Source organism: Thalassophryne amazonica, chromosome 13, assembly GCF_902500255.1.
Source record: "Thalassophryne amazonica chromosome 13, fThaAma1.1, whole genome shotgun sequence".
NCBI classification, from domain to species: domain Eukaryota; kingdom Metazoa; phylum Chordata; class Actinopteri; order Batrachoidiformes; family Batrachoididae; genus Thalassophryne; species Thalassophryne amazonica.
The window spans coordinates 59,428,291-59,447,934 of record NC_047115.1 but is presented as its reverse complement, the minus strand read 5'-3'; the positions used below and the strand labels follow the sequence as shown (position 1 = coordinate 59,447,934).

At 49.1% G+C, this 19,644-nt stretch overlaps 1 protein-coding gene across 1 annotated transcript in view; it reads left to right on the top strand.

Moving 5' to 3' along the window:
• The first annotated feature begins 2,667 nt into the window (after nt 1–2,667).
• Nucleotides 2,668–19,644, top strand: part of nid1a (nidogen 1a) — a 58,776-nt gene continuing 41,799 nt past the window's right edge. Inside the window, exons 1-5 of the mRNA XM_034184216.1 lie at nt 2,668–2,968; nt 6,883–7,179; nt 7,257–7,483; nt 7,582–7,892; nt 7,988–8,128. Of these exons, the coding sequence (XP_034040107.1) occupies nt 2,765–2,968; nt 6,883–7,179; nt 7,257–7,483; nt 7,582–7,892; nt 7,988–8,128 (1,180 nt within the window). The 5' untranslated portion in view covers nt 2,668–2,764. The remainder of the gene's footprint in view (nt 2,969–6,882; nt 7,180–7,256; nt 7,484–7,581; nt 7,893–7,987; nt 8,129–19,644) is intronic.

The window sequence follows — 19,644 nt, the reverse complement described above, 5'->3', positions numbered from 1 at the left end:
GATCTGGGTTTGAATCCCAGTCATGTGACCCGTCTGTTTCCTTGGACAAGACATAAAAAGTAAAAGTGGGTACTGGCCTTGGCTAGTGAAGTAACTGCATCAGACTGGTGTCCAAGCAGGGAGAGTCATAGACTCTCATTTGCTTCCTGCTACGAAATCCAGAGATAAGTACCGGCATCAACAGGCTTCAGGGTCTATATTCACCCTACGGATGTGTCCCATAATCCCTTTTGTGCCAGAGAGGCACTGCATTCAAAACCACATGGAGAAACCACATGACAATTGCAAATATATATATATATAGAGAGAGAGAGAGAGAGAGAGAGAGAGAGAGAGAGAGAGAGAGAGAGAGAGAGAGAGAGAGAGAGAGATATCAATTCATATCACTTTATTAATCCCCAAGGAGCAATTTTAAAAAGGCATGACAGTATCTTGGAAGCCTTAAAAAAGTAACATACACACACAGTACACAACCATCAACAACACACAGGCCATGTAACCACATTCAACAACTAAAACGTTATAAGTGCTGGATTATAAAGTACTTTTAAATAAAGTGCTTTAAAATTGTTCTTCAAACATCAGTTTCAAGCCATGAGGAGGTTAAAGTTCAGCGTTTAGGAGCTGGACAGGGGATGAAGGTTGTCCCTCCTCCTCTGGGTCTGACAGCCTGGACTATGAAGTCTTGTCCTGAAGGGAACCACTCAAACTCTGAAGAAAGCACATGGGTGGAGTCATGTAATATTTTTTGAGCAGTTTTAAGTCAGTTGATCACATAATGAGGTGAGAGACCGAACAGGTTGCCCAATGATTTTAGAGCAAACCTTGGCCACAATCAGCAGACGATTTCTGTTTTGCAGGGTGATGGAGTGGAACCAGCAAGTGAAAGAGAAGGTGATTAGATTTTCAATGAACGCGTAATAAAATGTGAGAATGTCCTTGTTTACATTGAATGATTTCAGCTTTGTAAGAAGGTACTGTCTCCGGTGACATTATTTGAGCACTTCATCTGTTAGAGGAGAACCTCAATAAGTTGTGAAAGAGTGTCCCAAGGTATTTATATTCCTCCACTATCTCCACCGACTCCTGATGGATGATGGTGGTGGCAGCCTTGGCCAGCTGTCTCTGTTTGGGTGAAAAAAGTTCTAATCATCTCCTTGGTCTTACTAATGTTCAGCTCAAAACAAGAGTTTTCACACCACAGTACAAAGTCCTGCACAGCTGAGCTGTGCTGCTGTGTGTTACTGGAGACCAGAGACAGGAGGACTGTGTCATCAGCAAATTTCACAAAATGACAGTTTGGCTGGGTGGATCTATAGCCATCAGTGTAGAGAATGTAGAGGAGTGGGGAAAGGACACAACCCTGCAGAGAACTGGTGGAGGTGGAGAGGGTGTCGGACAGGATGTGATTCACCAACACCCTTTGAATCCTGTTGGTGAGAAAGTCTAAAATCCATAGGGTGAGTTGGTGGTTCAGATATATATATGTCCCTTCGGCTGATCCCTTGTTTTCATTCAGGGTCACCATAACGCATTCAAGGTGGACTATCCTGATGCGACTCCACATTAGATGGAGAAATGTGGCAGGAGTGGAGTTTGAACCGGGAACTTTCCACACTGAAACCAAGCAGACTAACCACTTGTCCACTACCCCCCTACATATATACTCATTCATCTTCAACTGCTTATTCCAATTAAGAGTTGGGGTGGGGGGGCGCAGCCTATCCCAGCAGTCATAAGGCATGGGGGGGGGGGGGGGGGTGCACCCTGGACAGGATGTCAGTCTGTCGCAGGGCCACATACAGAGAGACAAACACATTCACACCCGTACGCCCACCTACAGACAAAAGTTTCCAGTTCCAGGGATAACATGCAAACTCCACACAGAAAGGCCACATATGGGAAGTGATCCCATGACCTTCTCACTGTGAGGCAACAATACCAACAACTAAGCCACCGTTGTTGTTGTTCATTCGGCTGCTCCTGGTTTTTGTTCGGGGTCGCCACAGCGGATACAACCAGATCTGCATTGGTAATTGGCACAAGTTTTACGCTGGATGCCCTTCCTGAACACAACTCCAGTGTTACGTGGAGAAACACACAGCCGCTGGTGTTCCAAAGAGGTCTCCCATCCAAGTACTAACCAGATCCTGCTCTGCTTAGCTTCTGAGATCTGACGGGATCAGGCTGACACAGAGCAGACCGGCTGCAACAACTAAGCCACCGTGGTGCCTGAAATTTTGTCACTTATAGTGTAATTTGTGGTCAACCAGTTGAGCTGTTTCAGTTCAAATGGTCTATGAGCGAGTTGTTAACACCTGAACTGCTGCTTGTGTTTTCCACAACATTTGGCAACACTGTGTCCTGCGCTCATTGCTGCTGTGCTGATGTGGATTTGATCTTTTCTGTCAGTCCTCCCATGATCCTCTGTCCCTCGGCGAGGTTTTATTCATGTTTTTCGTTTTTCACAGTGCGCCACCAGTTATCTGCCCCCCCCCCCCCCCCAAAAAAAAAAAACCTCAAACCAAAACATGCCAGACTAGAATCCTTACCACACTACTTAAAGAGCTGAATTCAGGAGGCAGACATTAAAGGACAATAAATGCCGTTTGTATCTTCTGTGTGTCTCCTCTGAACTCCGCCCCGCGTGTCTCTCAAACTCTGCTTGAACCTTGCCGGAGAGCGCGCGCCTCACTCTCCCAAACCTGGTTTGGATAAACTCCGAGTGTGCTGCTGGCTGGGCTGCCTCTGAAACACAAGAACAATGGGTTGGCAGGAGCGAGGATGGCTCGTCTGTGCCACATTTGTTGCCTTTGTGTCTTCTGCGCAAAGCATAACCCGTGAGTTGTTGTTTCCATTCGACCAAAGCGCAGGAGACCAGTTACTGGAAGCGGGCACCGACCTCACGCACCCACTGGACCTGGACAAGCCGGTGTTTTTCTATGATGGCACATTTGACAGCATCTTTGTAAGTTCTCCGCACACTCAACACCATCAGTCGGGGCTAATTTAGGGCGAAAAACAAGCAAACTGAAGGGTTTACGATGGAGTGTCCGCCGATCTTGCGCAATTGCGCATACAATCCAAGAGAATTCATCCCCCGCTTCCCCACAAAAAAGTTGCTAAACCTTAGACAATGTCTGGCAGTTACAAAACGCATCTGGTGTAGGGTCTGAACTTTTCCCACATTCGTGGGTGTTTGTAAATATTGAGTGTTTTATCACAATGGCTGCAGTATTTTGTGGAATGTGCGCAGTTCCCCCCTGAGGTTAATTTTTTACGCTTGGCCAAAGACCAAAGTACTGCAGGAACCTTATTTTGCAATTCATCCGCAAACTTCATCCATATGTCACATAAAAATCATGTAATCCAGAAGAAAATGTGGCTTTATAAGGTCAAAATGCCCCGGGATTCATATTATTGTGGGGACAGAGTAATTTGTTACACTCTCAGGAACCATGATACATAATTAAGTTAAATTTAAGGGCTTTGTGTGTGTCATTCTTTTCAAGAACAGCTCCATCAGTCATGTCTATTTATTTGGACAGTCACACAGTGGAGTTGAAATTAAACCATCAATGTGCTTATAGAGTTTCTGTTTTAATTGTTGGGATTAAAAAATAGATCACATTCACCATTTAGGAATTACAGTCACAGGAGAAAAAAGATCAAATCTGAAGTCGAGTCTCCCATGTGCCTTCTGTCAAACTGTAATTTACCATCTTCTTTTTAAGAACCAATAAGTAGATATTCGATTTTCACTGGCCGCCCAACTGAGCTGGTTCCTCTGGTGCTATCTTGTGACGCATCTTGGAGTGACTTTGTTGTAATTTGGCACTATACAAACGTAATGAAGTTGAATTTAATTGAATCTATATTGGCAGCATGGTGTCTTGGTGGTTGGCACTGTTGCCTCATAGCGTGAAGGTCCTTGGTTTGCTTCCAACATGGTCCATTCTGAGTGGAGTTTGCATGTTCCTGTGTTTGCGTTGGTTCCCTCAGAGTACTCTGGCTTTCTCCCACATTCAAAGACATGCAAGTTAGGTGAACTGAAACTTTAAATTGACCGTGTGTATCAGTGAATGTGTTTGCCCTGTGATAGACATGCATCCTGTCCAGGGTGTACCCAACCTCTCCCCCAATGGCCGCTGGGATAGGCTCCAACCCACCCCCTACCATGACCTTCATTTGGAATAAGCTGGTGTAGAAAATGGAACTATTTTACATTGTCTCAGTCCATCCAGCTGGAAACAGGTACCTGGCTTGGTTGGGTAAGTAGTCTGCATTGGACTGGCGTCCTGTCCCATGGGAGTTGTAGACTCTCATCAGATTCATGCTGCAGTATCTGGAGATAATCACTAACATAATGTTCTAAGTGTCTATCAAGGATTTACTTACTTTTTAAAGAAAATCCTTCTCTGTGCCACTCCAGCATGAAGCTGTATAGAGTATTTGTACTCTGAACCAGCAAACCTGGAAGTCCTCCGTACTGGAGGTGCCCACACTCACTGTAAACACAATGTAAAACCTGATGCAAATACAAAAGTTTTTCACATTTTAAGTATTTAAAGCTTCATGTAAATCTTCTACAAAGCCTTCTAGCATTGCTTTAGTAGAAAATGAAATGATGGGGCTGGAGCCCAAATGACTGAGCCAAACCAGTCTAAGTTGTTGTGTGTTGGGGGGGTGTGGCTGGACATTTTGGTGTTCTTTTCTTTTCTTTGCTCTCCAGGTGGTATGAAAACTGATTTGTCTGTGGAGAAGGTGCTGGCTGAAGAGTCCTTCACCCTCATCAACGTTATGTGCAGCACCTGTGGATGGTGCTCAAGTGCAACCTTAAAGACTTTCAGCTGAAGCAGATAATGAGATGGCGTTCTGCATTTAAGCCATGTGTGATTCAAGCAGAATTGCCGGGAACTCGACCTTGTGATGTTCGTTTGTGAGACACTGAGGACCGCGCCTGGGTTTGACACATCGTGCCGGTGAAGGAAGAAGGGTGAGGGACACAGGCTGTCAGCACACATCTGAGGTGATTAATTGTTTGACTAATTGTTGATAGTAACTTGGTATTTTGTTACGCAGTAGATTTGAATTGTGATGAGAATTGTGCAGCTCGCTTCTCACTGCCGTGGCGTGCGGAGTGGTAATCCTCCACCTGTCGTGAGAAGCTGCTCATTTACATAAAGCTTAAATTCAGACCTGAATGTGTTGCTGATAGTGTGTGCCTTTTGAAGGATATTGGTTGTAGCTGCTGACTTACCTCACCTTTTCTATCCTTCGCAGAGAGTCGGTTTGTCGTGTCCACCTGGGGGGTGTTTGGCGGTAAAGTGAGTCCAGAAGCGTCGGGTTTCGATCCTTTTAGGCGCTGGAGAGCGTGCCAGCCTTCACTCCACCAGACTGACGCATCTTTTGTTCATACACTTTGTTATGCACCAGAGGGTGGAAAAAATAAATTGTTTTGTTATTGGAGCCGTTTTCTGGTTATTTTAGCGCTGGGTTCCATCAGACGCAGGTCCGCTCCTCAACCCGCGTCGACACATAACATAAGTGACATGAAGAAGCTCTTCGATTAGATATCAAGGAGACATTTTTAGCTGGTGGCATTATTGTACAACCAGATTTAGCTTATGGTGACGTATTGTAAATCATTAATGAAATCCAAGACATATTCATTGACTTGGAAATGTTCATGTATCCATCCCTTGACTTATTTAAATAAAAGGTATGTAAAATTTATATTTAACAATAACCCTTATATTTTGTTTGTACAATTATTTATGGCCTCCAAAAAGGGAAGGACTGTGTATAAAAATGGCTTTAACTCCTAAATGTGATATTTTTGTGAAACCCCTTGAATTAAAGCTGGTAGTCGACACTCGGAGCCAAGGTTGGGTAGGATTACTTTGAAATGTCATTGAAAAGTAATTAGATTACAAGTAATCCAAATGTATGTACATACATACATGTAATCCACATGTATTCTTTCAAAGTAATCCTACCCAACCTTGCTCGGAGCACAACTTGATTGTTTCATTTAAACTCTTTTGGTGTGTGGAGGCAAAGTTGAAAAAATGAGTCACTGTCCAAATTCTTGTCTATCTGACTGAGTCTGTGGTTAAGAATAGATAACTACATCTGTCATCATAGCAGTGAATGGGAAGGTTTTTTTCCCCCCACTGAAGATCTGGTCCACATTGGATTAGTAGCTGCTTTTCTCACCTGCAGTCAAGATGGTTTTATTAATTTAAGATACTCACCTTGAACGGTCTGTCGCTGTAGGGCAGTGGCAGTGTTTCCCACATCAGACGTGATGACAGGGTCGACATTAAGACGATTTATTATCTTCTAATTCATGTTCCTCAAAATGTTTTTGGTCCACTCAGAGAGCCACTAAATCTAAAGGTCTCGCTCACGTTCTGTAAGATCAGTCGCTGATCATTTTCCCAGCTCTATCTTTCATCTTGGCAGGAAGTTTGCATAATGAAGATTAGTTTGCAATCCATGAACTCTGGGGGGTTGGTCACCAAGGGCAAGAACAGGAAACTGCACGGCTCGGGCCAGGAATACTGTCCTTGTTTTCCTCTGGTCAGGAAGCAGAAGAGCCCCTTGTGCAGCAGCTTTCTGACATGAGCCCAGAGTTGTTTTTTTTACAAGCACCATGTGGATTCCCATGAAGCAATAAGTGTGTCTCTGTTAAGTAGCGTCTTGTTTGTATGTAGGACATCATTAGTGGTAATGAGTTTGGACTGGAGATCAAACTAGGTCAGAGACAAGCGTATTCTCCTCCACTGTCGGAGTTCTTCATGTGTTGTCCTTCCAGTTACGCTGTGCAGAAAGTCGTACAAAGTTATCCTCATTACCAAAGTGAGCTTTTAATTTCAGATCAACACCAATGGTTTTGTTGCCATGACGGAGCCATCAAGTGAGGAAACATATCTTGGCAAAATGCCCCCAAAATTCGGTATGATTGCAGCTTTGCAAGGAGACTTGGACACAAGCGACGGCGTGGGGAGAGTTTCCTTCCGTCAAGACAGCAGTCCTGACATTCTTCGGCTAGCAGCTGAGCACATCAACAGGGCTTTCCCAGCAGGTGATGAGGTAGATCCCACTCATGCAGTGGTGATCACCTGGGCAAACATTGCCCGCCATGAACCCGAAAGCAACAGTACGGCTGAAACGGTCAGTATGACAGAAGAAATACTGTTAATGTGGTTCTACGGGTCACTTTAATTCCTGACTCATGTTTTAATGTGCAGAGAAACACCTTTCAGCTGGTGATTGCATCCTTGGAGACCGCTTCATACGCCATTTTCCTGTACACAAGAGATGGGATACAGTATTCCTCCACACCAGCAGGGGACTCTAGTGTGACCATGCATGCTGGTCTCAGTAAAGGCGAAGTGCGAGGTTTCCTGTGGTCTACTCAGGGTCCATACTACCGCATGACCACTGATGACGAGGCATCCGTCCAGGCGTTATCAGAGTAAGTTAACAAAGGTATAGTCAGACGAGCACTGTGTCTGGGCTGGTGTTCCTGACTGAAGAAACTAGAATTCCAAAATGTTTTTTTTTACATTACAGGGAGACCAACTCTGGCAAGCATGGAGTGTGGGTGTACGAGATTGGAACTTCTCCCCACTTTACTAACGTGGCTCCAGGTGAGGTGACTGATGTGCCACCTGAAGACTCACAGCAGGGAGGGCCCGAGGGTGACGTGGAGGTCCCCGAAACAACACCTGGACATCCTGGAGAACAGCAAGTGGAGTACCTTCCGTATGAGCCAGAAGGGCAGATCCTAGTCCACCCAGTTCAGTTCCAGCCACAGCATGTGGACTTTCAGCCTGTGAACCCGGAAGTGGTGGTGGTGGAAGATGGAGACATAAATGTGGACGGTTAGTCCGCAGGGTTTAACAGCGTAAAATGAAGAGTTATTCCATTTGATATTCATTTGTTTTTCTAATCAGCACTTTTATTTCCACACTTGCAGTGTTCTCATACAACCTCGGGACCTGCACTAACAACAGACATAAGTGCTCCCCTTTTTCAGACTGTAAGGACTACTCAGGCGGATACTGCTGTCACTGCAGGCCTGGATTCTATGGCAATGGAATACAGTGTGTGGCAGAGGGTGAGCGTTCGTTCAGTAATTTAAAATGATGTCATTGTTATTGATGCAGGGGGATGGAGAAGCATGAAATGTGTTATGTATGTGGCTTTGATTCTTAATATTTTTATGTTAGGCAGTTAAATTCTGTTCTATCCTTTAAACCCAGACTCAAAACACACTGTCTTATGTTGTTTCTAATTACTAAGGGGGCTCATTTTAGCATTATTATTTTCAGTTTTGTGGGTCTACACATATGATCTCTGTTGATTTTCACTTTAGAAATTTTTTTAGTGTTTTTAAAGTTTTGAGTATAATGAAGACTTTTGTGATTTGTGTTTATGTTGTGAGCATCCATCCATCCATCCATTTTCTTCCGCTTTATCCGGAGTCGGGTCGCGGGGACAACAGCTCAAGCAAAGCCGCCCAGACCTCCCGATCCACACACACCTCCCCCAGCATCTCCGGGGGAACCCCAAGGCGTTCCCAAGCCAGCCGAGAGATGTAGTCCCTCCAGTGTGTCCTGGGTCTTCCCCGGGGCCTCCTCCCAATGGGACATGCCCGGAACACCTCTCCAGCGAGGCGTCCAGGGGGCATCCGGAAAAGATGCCCGAGCCACCTCAACTGACTCCTTTCGACGTGGAGGAGCAGCGGTTCGACTCCGAGCTTCTCCTGAGTGACCGAGCTCCTCACCCTATCTCTAAGGGAGTGCCCAGCCACCCTGCGGAGGAAACTCATCTCGGCCGCTTGTACTCGCGATCTCGTTCTTTCGGTCATGAGCCAAATCTCATGACCATAGGTGAGGATCGGAACGTAGATCGATCGGTAAATCGAGAGCTTTGCCCCCCTAGTCAGCTCTCTCTTCACCATGACGGTCCGATACAGCGACCGCATCACTGCAGATGCTGCACCGATCCATCTATCGATCTCACGCTCCATCCATCCCTCACTCGTGAACAAGACCCCGAGATACTTAATCTCCTCCACTTGAGGCAAGGACACTCCACCGACCTGAAGAGGGCAAAGCACCTTTTTCCGGTCGAGAACCATGGCCTCGGATTTGGAGGTGCTGATTTTCATCCCACATGCTTCACACTCGGCTGCAAACCGCCCCAGTGCACGCTGAAGGTCCTGATTTGATGAAGCCAACAGAACCACATTGTCCGCAAACAGCAGAGACGAGATTCTGTGGTTCCCAAACCAGACCCCCTCTACACCCTGGCTGCGCCTAGAAATTCTGTCCATAAAAATAATGAACAGAACCGGTGACAAAGGGTAGCCCTGGCGGAGGCCAACGTGCACTGGAAACAGGTTTGACTTACTACCGGCAATGCGAACCAAGCTCCTGCTGCGGTCGTACAGGGACCGGATAGCCCTTAGCAAAGGACCCCAGACCCCGTACTCCCAGAGCACCCCGCACAGGGTGCCCCGAGGGACACGGTCGAACGCCTTCTCCAGATCCACAAAACACATGTGGACTGGTTGGGCGAACTCCCATGAACCTTCGAGCACCCGATGGAGCGTGTAGAGCTGGTCCAGTGTGCCGCGACCAGGACGAAAACCACACTGCTCCTCCTGAATCTGAGGTTCGATCATCGGTCAAATTCTTCTCTCCAGTACTCTGGAATAGACCTTACCGGGGAGGCTAAGGAGTGTGATCCCCCTACAGTTGGAACACACCCTCCAGTCCCCCTTCTTAAACAGAGGGACCACCACCCCGGTCTGCCAATCCAGAGGCACTGTCCCCAATCGTCACGCGATGTTGCAGAGGCGTGTCAGCCAAGACAGTCCCACAACATCCAGAGACTTAAGGTACTCAGGACGGATTTCATCCACCCCAGGAGCCTTGCCACGAGGAGCTTTCTAACCACCTCTGTGACTTCGGCCTGGGTAATGGATGAGTCCGCCTCTGAGTCCCCAGTCTCTGCTTCCTCTTCGGAAGACATGACGATGGGATTGAGGAGATCCTCGAAGTACTGTTGTGAAGTAGTGTTGTGAAGCACTTTCTGTATTATTATTATTAATATTATGCTGAGTAATTATGCGAGGTCATTTCTCACGTCCCGTTGTACCTGCTAGAAGAAAGGACTTATACGACTTGTTAATGGAAAGTGTGATCACTTGGACTGCAACAACAACAGGGCTCTCTGTGCCAGGAAAGGTGCCTGTAAAGATTATTCTTAACAGTGTTCAGTGCCCGTTACTTTTAGGTCCGTGACCAGAGGAGTCAGACTTTGCACCCATGAAATGCGTCTTAGTTTTACTGATACTCGTGGAATGCAAGCGTGTCTATTGGTATTCAGTTTAGGTTGCTCTCTGGGACATTCTGAAAATTCACAGGATCCCCAATAAATTGCTGGACAACATAGGACCTACTATACACAGGTACTGTGAGTACTCTGTGTCGCAGGGCAGAGTCTCTGATTTTCTCTCATCAGTGATCTGTTCTGGTGCCTACACCATTCAATGCTTGCATGGACTTGATGTTGGATAGGGTTGTACAAACCAACAGCTTGCACCCCTATTCCACAGGGCGGCATTCTCCTACGATCACCCATGATCTAAAAAAAGTGCAGAAACGGGGTAAAACGACTTGATCCAGCTTGCCTCCTAACATGTTGGCTTATAAAGAGCAGACCTGGCAACCCGCCCTAAAACGAAAGTTAAGGACCTGCGCCATCGTCCAGATGTGATCAAGCTGTTCAACTTTGAACAACAGGGCATAAAATGCTGCTTCGGCTTCATAGTTTCATCCCGATGGAGTACAATCAAAAAGGGTGAAGCCCTACTCATTAGGAGTACCTCATTTAAAGATGTTTGAACATGACTGAAGCTGTTAAGACTACGAACACCCAGAAATGACCGCGTAATGATGCTGATTTTGTGAATCAGGATGAAATTTTTGAACAGTTCAAAAATTTGACTCTGATTTCAGAACTGGTGCCAATGATATTTATGATACATTTGCTATTTGGGATTAAATGTGAAGGAATGATGCTCTGTGGAATAGTCCCATTAGGTGCTTTTGTTGGTGAGAAGAGCTTTACTGACCTTGACTTCACAGACGGTACTGTGATCTTTGCTGAATCAATGGACTTGAGAAGCTCAGTACAACATCTTGAGTTTGTAGTTGTCCTCAGTCAAGACAAAGATCCTGGCTTTCAATGACTCTGTACACTTGGCCATCAGAGGTGTATGTGTGTGCTGTAAAACTGTTAAAATTGTGCAGAGATTCACTTGACTCTGCAGTGACATTCATGTCCCTGTGTCCTTGGCGTTTAATATTGAGAGACACCTAGAAAGAGCTTATAGAGTGATGAAGTCACTCGACACAAGTGTTTGAGGCAGATGCGTTTGCAGGAGAATGAAGGTCCAAGTCTTTAGGGTCCTGATACTATCTGTCTTAGGGTAGTATCTCACTGATGCACAAGAGGAGGCAGAGACACAACATGATGCAAAAACAGATGTAAACACGATAACTTTCTCATGTGGAATCTCAATGAATTGGTCCTCCTGACACATGCACACACAGCAATCGACTGTCCGCTGAATGCTGTCCGGAGTGGCGGTGAAAATTACGGCCACAAATCTTGAGCAGTCGGTGCACTTACCCCATAAGGGACACTGATATGGTGCACAGCACACAGGCGAAAGTTGAGCTGCACTGTCGCATCCTTTGCAGGCACAAGGATTTGTGTGCAAATGCTGCGCAGCACTCCCGCAGATGTTCAGCGTCAACTGGCGTGGCTGAAATGGTGACATGTTTGCACACACAGTGCTCAGGACGGATATGGAGTATTACAGTGTTATTATGTGAAAGAAGCTGTGAAAATTCCCCCGACTTTAGGCAGAAAAAGCACTGAAAATAACAATAAAATAAAATAAAATACATAATAAAAAATAATAAATAATAATTAAAAAAAACAGGAAACGTGTAGAAAGCCACTCATGGACTTGCAGAATAATGTCCAGGAGGTGCTATAGATCAATATTATTGTCCCAGCTGGTGACTGTTCTCTCCTCTCATACACTCAACAAAAATATAAACGCAACACTTTTGGTTTTGCTCCCATTTTGTATGAGATGAACTCAAATATCTAAAACTTTTTCCACATACACAATATCACCATTTCCCTCAAATATTGTTCACAAACCAGTCTAAATCTGTGATAGTGAGCACTTCTCCTTTGCTGAGATAATCCATCCCACCTCACAGGTGTGCCATATCAAGATGCTGATTAGACACCATGATTAGTGCACAGGTGTGCCTTAGACTGTCCACAATAAAAGGCCACTCTGAAAGGTGCAGTTTTGTTTTATTGGGGGGGGGGGGGGGGGATACCAGTCAGTATCTGACCACCATTTGCCTCATGCAGTGCAACACATCTCCTTCGCATAGAGTTGATCAGGTTGTCAATTGTGGCCTGTGGAATGTTGGTCCACTCCTCTTCAATGGCTGTGCGAAGTTGCTGGATATTGGCAGGAACTGGTACACGCTGTCGTATACGCCGGTCCAGAGCATCCCAAACATGCTCAATGTGTTGTGAAAGTGTAGGAACACGGACCCACAACAGGGGGCGCAAATGAACGGACAATGGAGGAAGTCAAATAGCACTTTTACTGTTGTGAAATAAGCACAACAAACACAACCGATTACAATAATAGACAATAAAGTCGAATCACAAAGGTGTCATGTGGGCAGGCTCGAAGATAGAAGACGTCTGTCCAAAGCAGAACCGGAACCACACGATTTCCTCTGCCACCGAACCCCGGGAATACTGGAGCCGCCAAGTCCCAAACTCCCAGGTGGCCACTGCCTCCGCTTGTCGGATCTGGTACTGCTGGCGAGGAACAGAAACAGTCAGATGTGGGTGCGCCTGCACCCAGCAACACGTATGGTGGAAAAACCACCTCCACCTCTCGTCAGGAAAACACTGTTAGTGCAGGAATGTGAGTACTTATCCAAAGGGTCCAATACAGTCTCCTGCTGTTCTACTCACTATCTGCGTAAAGGCAAAAAAGTATTTATGGTCAAAAAGACAACACGATTGGCTGGATACGTTACCTCCTCGGTAGAGCGATATCTCGGCAAAGAGGTGGAGATGACGTCTTGCTGATATACCGATGCGGATCAGATGATTGGTAACAGCTGTCGTTGGTGACAGCTGTCACCCCGGCTGCTCCTGTGAGGTGGCAGCGCCCTCTGGTGCCTGGAGCCCGCACTCCAGGCAGGGTGCCCTCTGGTGGTGGTGGGCCAGCAGTACCTCCTCTTCAGCGGCCCACACAACAGGACCCCCCCCTCAACGGGCTCCTCCTGGCGCCCGACCAGGCTTGTCCGGGTGGCGGTGGTAGAAATCGGCCAGGAGGGCCGGGTCCAGGATGAAGCTCCTCTTCACCCAGGAGCGTTCTTCGGGTCCGTACCCCTCCCAGTCCACCAAATACTGGAAGCCCTGGCCCATCCTACGGACATCCAAGAGCCGGCGCACAGTCCAAGCCGGCTCGCCATCGATGATCCGGGCAGGAGGTGGTGCCGGACCCGGAGTACAGAGGGGTGAGGTGTGATGCGGCTTAATCCGGGACACATGGAAAACGGGATGGATCCGCAGTGAGGCCGGAAGCTGAAGCCTCATCGCGGCTGGACTGATGACCTTGAGGATTTTGAATGGACCGATGTACCGATCCTGCAGTTTAGGTGAGTCCACTTGGAGGGGAATGTCCTTTGTTGACAACCACACTTCCTGCCCTGGCCGATACGTAGGGGCCGGGGTCCGCCGATGGTCTGCATGGGCTTTCGTCCTCATCCGGGCCCTCAGCAAAGCAGAACGGGCGGCACACCACACCCGACGGCACTTCCGCAGGTGGGCCTGGACCGAGGGCACACCGACCTCTCCCTCAACCACCGGAAACAAAGGAGGCTGGTACCCCAGACACACCTCAAAAGGGGAGAGGCCGGTGGCTGACGACACCTGGCTGTTATGGGCATACTCGATCCAGGCCAAATGGGTACTCCAGGCTGCCGGGTGCGTGGCCGTCACGCAACGCAGGGCCTGTTCCACCTCCTGATTGGCCCGTTCTGCTTGCCCGTTGGTCTGGGGATGATACCCGGATGAGAGACTCACCGTGGCCCCCAGTTCCCGGCAGAAGCTCCTCCAGACTTCAATCAATCAATCAATCAATTTTTTTATATAGCGCCAAATCACAACAAACAGTTGCCCCAAGGCGCTTACACGGGACTTGCGAGGAGAACTGGGGACCGCGATCGGAGACGATGTCTGTTGGAATCCCATGCAGCCGGACGACGTGGTGGACCAGGAGGTCCGCTGTCTCCTGGGCAGTCGGGAGCTTCGGGAGGGCCACGAAGTGGGCCGCCTTGGAGAATCGGTCCACTATCGTGAGGATGGTGGTGTTGCCCTGGGACGGCGGGAGGCCCGTGACAAAATCCAGGCCGATGTGGGACCAGGGGCGATGAGGCACGGGCAGCGGCTGGAGCAGTCCCGAAGCCCTGTGATGATCAGCCTTGCCCCTGGCGCAGGTGGTGCAGGCCTGGATATAATCCCGGACGTCGGCCTCTAGGGACGCCCACCAGAAGCGCTGCCGGACAACTGCCACGGTTCTTCGCACCCCTGGATGACAGGAGAGCTTGGAGCCGTGACAGAAGTCCAGGACTGCAGCCCTAGCCTCTGGTGGGACGTAGAGTCTGTTCTTCGGCCCAGTTCCGGGGTCTGGGCTTCGTGCCAGGGCCTCCCGGACGGTTCTCTCTACGTCCCAGGTGAGGGTGGCCACGATAGCGGACTCCGGGATGATGGGTTCCGGTGGATCCGACAACTCCGGTTTGACTTCATCTTCATGTACCCGGGACAAGGCATCCGATCTCTGGTTTTTTGTCCCGGGACGGTAGGTGATCCGGAAGTCAAAACGGCCAAAGAACAGTGACCAGCGGGCTTGCCTGGGGTTCAGCCGCTTGGCGGTCCTGATATACTCCAGGTTCCGGTGGTCAGTGAAAACCGTAAATGGCACGGACGTTCCCTCCAACAGATGTCTCCACTCTTCAAGAGCCTCTTTCACCGCAAGGAGTTCTCGATTGCCGACGTCATAGTTCCGTTCGGCCGGGGTCAACCTGCGGGAAAAATAGGCACACGGGTGAAGGACCTTATTGGTCTTCCCGCTCTGGGAAAGCACAGCTCCTATCCCTGAGTCCGAGGCGTCCACTTCAACCACTAACTGGCGACTAGGATCGGGCTACACCAGAACGGGTGCAGACAAGAAGCGCCGTTTCAACTCCTTGAACGCGGCATCGCAACGATCCGACCAGGTGAAGAGGACTTTTGGTGAGGTCAGGGCTGTCAGGGGGCTAACTACCTGACTGTAGCCCTTAATGAACCTCCTGTAGAAATTCGCAAAGCCGAGGAACTGTTGCAGTTTCCTACGGCCAGTAGGTTGGGGCCAGTCTCTCACCGCCGCGACCTTGGCCGGATCAGGAGCGACGGAGTTAGGGGAGATGATAAACCCCAGGAAGGACAAAGAAGTGCGGTGGAACTCGCACTTCTCGCCCTTCACAAACAGCCGGTTCTCCAGCAACCGCTGCAGGACCTGACGTACATGCCGGACATGGGTCTCAGGATCCGGAGAAAAGATGAGTATATCGTCCAGATATACGAAGACGAATCGGTGCAGGAAATCCCGCAAGACATCATTAACCAATGCTTGGAACGTCGCGGGGGCGTTTGTAAGACCGAACGGCATGACCAGGTACTCAAAGTGACCTAAGGGGGTGTTAAATGCCGTCTTCCACTCGTCTCCCTTCCGGATCCGAACCAGGTGATACGCATTTCTAAGATCTAGTTTAGTGAACAATTGGGCTCCATGCAGGGGCGTGAACACTGAATCCAACAAGGGCAATGGGTATCGGTTACGAACCGTGATTTCGTTCAGCCCCCTGTAATCAATGCATGGACGTAGTCCGCCATCCTTTTTCCCCACAAAAAAGAAACCTGCACCCATCGGGGAGGTGGAATTCCGGATCAACCCGGCAGCTAAAGAGTCCCGGATGTTCGGGCGGTGCGGGGGAAGGGTGAGCGCCAGATCCTTACTGAACACGTCCACAAGGTCATGGTACTCCACCGGCACTGTCCCGAGATTGGGCGGGACTCTGACCTCCTCCTTAGCCTGGGAACCGGGAGGAACCGAGGAACCTAAACATACCCGATGGCAGGTCTCGCTCCACTGAACCACTACCCCGGACGGCCAATCGATCCAGGGATTGTGTTTTAACATCCAGGGGAACCCGAGAATCACACGGGAGGTGGCAGGAGTCACAAAAAACTCGATCTCCTCCCGGTGGTTCCCTGACACCACCAGAGTTACTGGAGGTGTCTTATGTGTGATTAAAGGGAGTAGGGAGCCATCTAGTGCCCGTACTTGCACAGGTGAAGTAAGTGCCACCAGAGGGAGCCCTGCCTCCCTGGCCCATTTGCTGTCTAGCAAATTCCCTTCAGAGCCCGTGTCCACCAGTGCTGGGGCCTGAAGGGTTAAATCCTCATAAAGGATTGTAACCGGGAGTCGTGTGGCAATATGGGTGTGTCCCACGTGAATGTCTTGGCCCACCCCTAGCCCAGTTTCTAGGGGCGGGCGTTGGTGTTTTAACCGCTCGGGGCAGTCCCTCACCTGATGCTCTATCGAGCCACAAACAAAGCACGCTCCGCGGACCAGCCTCCTCTGTCTATCCGGTGGTCTAAATGTGGCCCTGCTCGTGTCCATAGCTTCATCAGCAGGGGGAGCTGTAACCACACGGAGCGTAGGGGCCGTGGAGCGTGGGGAGGGCGGAGCTCGGTCGGAGCTGGAAGGGAGAGGGACGGCGCGTGCCCGGCCACGCCCTTCGTCTCGTTCCCGACGGTGTTCTTCTAACCGATTGTCTAATCGTATAACGAGATCAATAAGCCCATCTAAATCCCGCGGTTCGTCCTTAGCCACCAGGTGCTCCTTCAGGACCAACGACAGTCCGTTTACGAAGGCGGCGCGGAGGGTAGTGCTATTCCAGCCGGACCTCGCAGCCGCGATGCGGAAGTCGACTGCATAAGCAGCTGCGCTCCGGCGCCCCTGTCTCATTGACAGCAGCACGGCTGAAGCGGTCTCTCCTCTATTTGGGTGATCGAACACTGTTCTGAACTCCCTCACAAACCCATCATATGTCTGAAGGAGCCGTGAATTTTGCTCCCAGAGCACTGTAGCCCAAGCGCGTGCCTCACCGCGAAGCAGATTTATCACATAATCTATTTTGCTGGCATCAGTCGCGTACATGATGGGACGTTGTGCGAAGACGAGCGAACACTGCATAAGAAAGTCCGCGCACGTCTCCACACAACCCCCGTACGGCTCTGGAGGGCTTATGTATGCTTCCGGGGAAGGTGGGAGGGGTCGTTGAACGACCTGTGGAACGTCACTGTTACGCACAGGGTCGACAGGAGGGAGAGCCGCAGCAGCGCCCTGAGGGCGCGCTTCCACCTGCGCGGCGAGAGCCTCCACCCTGCGGTTAAGGAGGACGTTCTGCTCGGTCATTAGATCCAACCGAGCCGTGAAAGCGGTGAGGATTCGCTGCAACTCACCGATCATTCCTCCTGCGGACGCCTGTGCGCCCTGTTCTTCCATTGGCCGTTCAACAGCCGGTTGACGCCCCTCGGGATCCATGACGTTGGCCGAGATATCCTGTTGTGAAAGTGTAGGAACACGGACCCACAACAGGGGGCGCAAATGAACGGACAATGGAGGAAGTCAAATAGCACTTTTACTGTTGTGAAATAAGCACAACAAACACAACCGATTACAATAATAGACAATAAAGTCGAATCACAAAGGTGTCATGTGGGCAGGCTCGAAGATAGAAGACGTCTGTCCAAAGCAGAACCAGAACCACACGATTTCCTCCGCCACCGAACCCCGGGAATACTGGAGCCGCCAAGTCCCGAACTCCCAGGTGGCCACTGCCTCCGCTTGTCGGATCTGGTACTGCTGGCGAGGAACAGAAACAGTCAGATTGGGTGCGCCTGCACCCAGCAACACGTATGGTGGAAAAACCACCTCCACCTCTCGTCAGGAAAACACTGTTAGTGCAGGAATGTGAGTACTTATCCAAAGGGTCCAATACAGTCTCCTGCTGTTGTACTCACTATCTGCGTAAAGGCAAAAAAGTATTTATGGTCAAAAAGACAACACGATTGGCTGGATACGTTACCTCCTCGGTAGAGCGATATCTCGGCAAAGAGGTGGAGATGACGTCTTGCTGATATACCGATGCAGATCAGATGATTGGTAACAGCTGTCGTTGGTGACAGCTGTCACCCCGGCTGCTCCTGTGAGGTGGCAGCGCCCTCTGGTGCCTGGAGCCCGCACTCCAGGCATGGTGCCCTCTGGTGGTGGTGGGCCAGCAGTACCTCCTCTTCAGCGGCCCACACAACACAATGGGTGACATGTCCGGTGAGTATGCCGGCCATGCAAGAACTGGGACATTTTCAGCTTCCAAGAATTGTGTACAGATCCTTGCAACATGGGGCTGTGCATTATCCTGCTGCAACATGAGGTAATGTTCATGGATGTATGGCACAACAATGGGCCTTAGGATCTCGTCACTGTATCTCTGTGTGTTCAAAATGCCATCAATAAAATGCACCTGTGTTCTTCGTCCATAACAGACGCCTGCCCATACCATAACCCCACCGCCACCATGGGCCACTCGATCCACAACATTGACATCAGAAAACCGCTCACCCACACGATGCCACACACACTGTCTGCCATCTGCCCTGGACAGTGTGAACGTCAAATTAGCGGTTACTGAGGGAGAGCTAGAGAAGGCGGATGGATCACTTGCACATTGAGAGAATGTCAACTACAATATTTTGGCCACGTGGCACAATTTCCCGTGCATGTTCCAGCACACAGCTGCCTCAGTATTGAGGAACCCAGCAACTGGAAATGGAATAGAGTTCGCCAACATTTAAACTGTCTACAGCAGATAGGTGACTACTTTAAACAGATTGGGATGGACTGGTTGTCTGCCTGGGTGGTTGCCAGCTGGAACCCAAGATAGTTAGGTGGCGCTGTGGATGCAGTAATGCCCAGCATCAGCACTTGCTCCCAAACCTGATCTGCCCCAAGAAATCAAAGTGCATTGATAGTATGATCTTATGGCTTCTCCCTTTTTGCTCAGGGTAACTACAGCGGATCAGATATGGATCTGCATTTTACTTTTGTCACAGATTTTTCGCCTGATGGCCTTCCTGATACAATGCCACAATACATGGAGAATGGACACAGGTGACCTTGACCCAAGAACCTCCTTTTTTGAAAGCAAGTGGACTAACCACTTGACCTGTAATTCTTTTAGTTATGTTTACTTGCTCGTATTGTCAACCAAACAGAAAACAAAATATGTAGCTGAAAATAAGGACTCTAGAAAAATTAGTCACTTTATCAGTTATGAAAAACTGTACCTTATTTTCCCAACCAATATTTTCAGCTACATATTTTGTTTTCTGTTTGGTTGA